Source organism: Monoraphidium neglectum, assembly GCF_000611645.1.
Source record: "Monoraphidium neglectum strain SAG 48.87 unplaced genomic scaffold scaffold03514, whole genome shotgun sequence".
Taxonomy (NCBI): domain Eukaryota; kingdom Viridiplantae; phylum Chlorophyta; class Chlorophyceae; order Sphaeropleales; family Selenastraceae; genus Monoraphidium; species Monoraphidium neglectum.
This window is the reverse complement of record NW_014010115.1, coordinates 1,055-6,728: the sequence shown is the minus strand read 5'-3', so window position 1 is coordinate 6,728 and position 5,674 is coordinate 1,055. Positions and strand designations below refer to the sequence as shown.

At 54.1% G+C, this 5,674-nt stretch overlaps 1 protein-coding gene across 1 annotated transcript; it reads right to left on the bottom strand.

Moving 5' to 3' along the window:
* Positions 1-5,030: 5,030 nt before the first annotated feature.
* On the bottom strand, positions 5,031-5,426 carry MNEG_12919 (hypothetical protein; the record flags this gene model as incomplete). The annotated part of the gene is made up of 1 exon (XM_014038610.1): positions 5,031-5,426. The coding sequence occupies one exon, from the start codon at positions 5,424-5,426 to the stop codon at positions 5,031-5,033; it is 396 nt and encodes a 131-aa protein (XP_013894064.1).
* Between the last annotated feature and the right edge of the window lie 248 nt (positions 5,427-5,674).

Below are 5,674 nucleotides of genomic sequence, written 5' to 3'. Positions count from 1 at the left end.
AGGACTGGGGAAGAAGTGCAGACGCACACCCTCAGATGTGTCGTACGGGGAACGGGCCCCTCTTGTCATGCCGTAAGCGGCACAGCTCTGAATCTGACCCATGTGTGTCAGCCGCAGCCTGGGGCCTGAGCCCAGGCGCTTCCGTACCGCACTATTTCAAATGCGCTGCGTGACGCCAGCGCTGCGGGACGATGTGCCCAACTCCCCTGTCAGTCAGCAGGCTCTCAACGCCTGCCAGCGTGGCTGCCACTCACGGAGGTCGTGGCCGGGACACAGAGGATGGCCGCACTTAGAAGTGCTGAGGTAGCAGTCACCATGGCTGTCTCACCTGCTGACGCAGCCGAGGCTGGCCTGCTGCGCTGTTCCCACCTTGGGCCAGTGTGCCATCACGCCGTGCCGAGACCCCTGCCCTGCCCCCTTGATATTGCCTTTATACGCGCAGGTAATTCGTTGTATCAATGAGATGCGGTGGAATAGATACGGGCGGGCAGGGATGCCCTACTTGCTTCGTGCACACTGCTGCATGCCACATTTGCCGTGTGGGTGTCTGCGGTGGTGGGCTCCTCCAGTCAGGGGCCTCTAGCGTTGGTCACTTGCAAGTCCTGCTTGCTGCTCTCCCACCCTCCCAAACCTTACAAACGCAATCAAAGTGATAAACAGATTTTACCTGGCTGAGCTCACGAGCCCTCGCTGGTGCGATTCTGCCAACGTCCACGGGGCAGTGGTCGCTGGCAGCATCCAACCAGTGCAACGGACGTCTAGCAGGGCTGGCCCTGCTGCAGCGCCGGTGCCATGCGGAGGCGCTGCCCATCCTGCTGCCGGCCCTGCACTGCTGCTCCAGCCCGCTCTCCGTTTCATGAGCGTCTACTTTGTGTCACGGGTATATAGGGCTGTAGAGCCCTTCCCGAGCACGCAAGCGACACCTATTGACTTATCACGTTGCACTTTGACCCCAGCTGCGCCTCGGCTACTGCGGGCTAACTCCCACGCCAGGCTACGCGCGCCCAACCCCCTCAATTAGGAGCTAAGGCATTATGTACCAACAACATGGTACAGGCTTGCAGGCTGTAGGGAGCCTCGTGCAGTGAGATATCACCCCAGCGTCCACTTTCACCACACCTCCTCATATGTATCATCTCTAGATATTACCTCTGGTTGCAAAGTGAATGTGCCAGGGATCCACTACATGAAAAAAATTCAAGCAGCAGCGCTAAAAATTTACATGCATGCTGTTTGCCAACAATTTGGCTTACCCACGCAAGCAGCATTCCAACACAACATTTGTCCAGGCATGGTTGCCATGCTCGCATCTGTGACTCCCGTGAATTGAATTGTATCCGGGGATGGTCCTTGTTTATCTCCAGAGGATGTTGAAAGGAGGTCCATTGTGCGCAAACCTACTGTTCCTGTCTGCCACATCTGCCAAACTCCTGTCGCATTGCGCGCGTAGTTCCCATTCATGACATTCAGTTTGAAATCCGATTTGTGCGTGAAACCGTTTCCGGGCGCAGGTTTCATTAGTACTCGAGCCATGCCATAAGTATGCCGTTGCGTCATATTGGTGCTTGTGTTATCAAGACGCTCTCGTTGGAAAATCAACAGTGCTCGCACACATGTGAAATGGACACTTGCTTTGTGAATGCGCACGAGTATGACTGAGTGGCTTGCATTGGCAAAGCTGGGCCCTGGGTTATGCAGGGATGGTTGGTTTGAAACACATCCATTTGAACACGTTGAATCGCATCCGTAAGTAGGTTGATTAGGATCTCCTGGAAGGGGTGCTGCAAGTGGTGCGCACGCCGTCTCGTTCAGGGCAAGTTGGTTGGGAACATGGGGTGCTTTGTACCGAAGATATACTTGTCCTTGAAATTGAGTGGGCACAGGTCCAGCAACAGGCATTGTGACGTTCTCTGTGACAAAGCGCCGAACTCCTGCCCAAGCATTTGTGAAGTTGAACGGGTTTGTCACATTCGCATCAGTAATTGTGGAGGTAAAATTCCAGTTCTTGATGACATCTACCTGCCATCCTGGAGAGGCAGGTCCCTGCAGAGGACACGGTGTGCGTGAAATCCATGGATTGCCAGGCAAACTCTATTATGAGGGTACGGCTTGCTGCTTACCAGAGCGCGTGTAGGCTCAAAGCTTGCTCCCCAGTTCTCCGGCGGGTAGTGAAGGTGAATGCCTCTTGCAGTCAACTGATCCCATCGGCCGCTCACCACGCCGCCCATGTTGCTTGGTGAATAGCCATGGGCATTGATTGTTTCATTGTTGAATGCATTGTTGGTTTCCAGCACTGCTTTTTGACAGCCAGTGCTGTTCCACGATCCTGCACCAAGCTTTGAACAATTCAGTTGAACTTCTAAAGAATAGTTGTAAGTCAATGAAACATTGGTAGTGTCCACATATGTCGGATATATCATGGAAATTGAGAATGCCCAGGGGTTGTCAGGATCTCGGCCTACATCATCAGGACCTGCATCCATTGCACTTAGTTTTGCTCGAGTATGATGGTTGTACTTCCCCGTGCATGTTGTACAATTGAAACTTGCTTGACACTGTGAGTCAGAGCAGGATGATCCATTATATACACCCTGTGAATCAATTTTCACAAGGGCAAATCCGCATGAACCGCAATGGGGACAGGTGGTAGCACTCCCGCCATTGGGATCCGAACATAAGGTTTTCGACAGCCCGTACCGAGGTTGTAGATTGCCCGCACCGATGTAAGATGCATAAGCTGTTCGAGATTTTCCTTGCACACATTCATCCCACACTCCTTGTGTCCTGTCAATGTCTCTTCCTGGCCCCATAAAAGCTTCAATGGCTGGCACGGCGGTGTAATTGCACCCTGTAGTGTTTGTGGCACAATAATCACCCCCAGTGTCAAAGACATCTGATCCTGGAACCAAGCCCAATGACAAGTCTTTAATATACTCTGTATGGCCGTTGACAATTCCATAACGTGGTCCAAAACTATTCATTCCAAACCCAGGATTGCCAAAGCGCAGCCCGATGCGACCAGGCACACCAAAGTAGTAAAATCCCTTGATCATCCAATCGGCAGCATTTGCACCACCATAGAAGTTGCTGGCGGATGCCCACGCAGACCTCTGTGCGCCTCCATCCTCTCCATACTGGGGCTGAGCAAATATATTGTCGCGTCGTCCCTGACAGTAGCGAGGATGCCCGTACATGCTTGAAGTCTGATACAATCTGATGTCTTTGAGCGCAGACACGTTTGCTGTTGCTATCAGCGTGCTGTTGATGCACTGTTGGCCGACTTCCTTGGGCGTCATCAACGATGACACACTCAGTCGAAGCCGAACAGAGCTACCGCCAAAGCCAAACACGTTCGGATTTGGTATCTGCGGCCTTGTAGTGCAGTTGCGCCGGACATCCACTCCAGCTGCTCCAGTCAATGTGATTATCAACACCAGCACTGCAGGCAGAGCCCGCATATTGGCGGCGACCCACGTGGCAACGTGTGTGTGATTGTCGCCAGCTTAGTGCTCTGATCACAGCCAAACTACTTAATAAAAAGTTGCCGAGCGAAGGAAGGTGCTCGAATTCTGATTGGATGACCGCAGACACGGAGTTTGAGGTGCCGATTGCTTGATTGTACGGTAGTAGTGCCAAAGATGACTTTCCAGGATAAGTCAGGAAAAGCTTTCATCGCCACCAGATCGCGCGAGTTGACTTGGACTGCTGCACGCACGCTGACGATGGGATGTGTGTCTTCATTACAGTCCCAACAATAAGATGTAAATGTGTTGTCATTAAAACAAACGTTGTCAATCTGTTTGATTGTCTCATCAGGTTGAGGCAACACCTCAGCAATGCTTTTGATACCGTAGTGGGCAGCCTGCCATGCGCGCCGCCAGCTGAGGCCGCCCGGCATCGCTGCGCTTTGGCGGTGTGCTGCCTGCTGCGCGTGTGTGCTCACGCAGCCACCAAAATGTGCGTTGTGTTACAGTGCTATCTTGACCCGGCACACGCCTGCCCCCATCGCCACCCAGAAAAAAGAGGGCGAGCAACTTGCTCAGGGAACGCAGGTTGAGGGCACTTGCCTTTGGCAGGGTTAATTGCAATTGAAGACAACTCAGGAATGATGTTCATTCCGCAGCGCTCGTTCCTGCCAGATGAACCACCAATGGTCCTCTGCACAATAAAGAAGGGTGGCAAAGAAGATGAAAGAGCAAGTGCAGAACAGCTCAAACAGACTTGCTGGAGGTGCAGCCCAGAAAGAGAGAGAAAAAGGCAAAAACACACAGGCTGTATGCACGCGCAAAGTTGGGGAGGGAAGACTGGCTTGCGGGGCCCAATGCCCCTGCGCCAGTCGCACACCAAGATGATGCAGAGGAGGCCGGTCCCCCTACGTCACTCCTGATGGTGAGCGTCTGTGCTTTTCCAGCAGTCCTCCTGTGCCATGCTTATTGGATCTACAAGCTTGACTGGTGGAATGCGGCGATGTCACCGCATGAATGTGCAGATGGAGTGTATGTAGCGACTTTTGACGGACGCACACAAGCAATGTGGTTTGCACGCACAGTTCAACAGGTGAGACGCCGCAGCACAGCACACCGCGCTCATTGCAGACCTACATAACGCACGCCAATCCGTATAGTCACATGCAGCTATGCTGGAAGTCGGAAATGCAATTTTTAGAACTTTGCATGATCAAAGCGATGGCAAACCTTGGCGTCCCCGAAGCAAAACGCACCCTATTTCAATGTCTCAACATGTAGAGAGAGAGAGAGACTACGCTGACGCCTCACGCGGCTAGAAGCCACGCTGCAAGCGGCGCCGCGTCGGGGTAAGGAGAGGGGGGTGTGTGGTGAGCCACACCCCCCACCATCGGGGGTCAAGGGGGGGCACTTTCACGTGACCCCGCGCCCTTGACGCAGCCTTGACGGTGGGCAGTTGCTGGCGTGCAGCAGCTGCTTTCGGCGGCCCCATACGGCTGTCATGTTCTCCACTGCGTGCAGGTTGAGTTGCTTGAAGAGAGCCTTGTGTTTCTCTTTCGGCACGCCTCAGTCGGCCATCTCCTTCATCATGTCCGCGTAGATTACGCCCCCCACACCCAGTGTAATCACGTGGAGGTGAACCTGCCGGCGGGCCTTCTGCAGTTCGGCTATGAGCGCGGCGTGCTGTGCCGTGGCTGCTGCACAATTGGCAATTGTGGGGTGCCGGTTGGTGTCCCTGCAGTACTTGATTTCCACAATGTGGATGTTCTCTGCCAGGCCCCTGCCTGCCGCCGGTACTTGCAGAATGATGTCCGGGACGCTGTATGTGCCCGCATTTTTCAGGCGCAGTCTCTGTGCAGGTGTCAGGAGGGAGCACTTGTCAAAGGTGCGGCGGTGCACCACCCCATCCTCTTTGTTGTTTTCTGCTGACCCCTGGTCTGCACACTGAATGCAGCCGCCCATCGCGCCAGCCTCTATCGCGGCAAGGAATATCTTCCCTGCGCGGTGGTGACGAGAAGTGTGCTGCGCGCTCAGCGCCAAACATGCCAGCATGGCGCGCCCAGCAGTCTCATCCGGGTCCCCGCACAGGCGGCAGGCCGTATGAGGAGTGTGAGGTGCCGGTGACCATCCAGATCCTGCAGCCTGTGTACCATTTTGTGAATTTGGTAAATGCAGCCCAAGCTGTCACTAGCGATGCAGCTGTGCCCTGC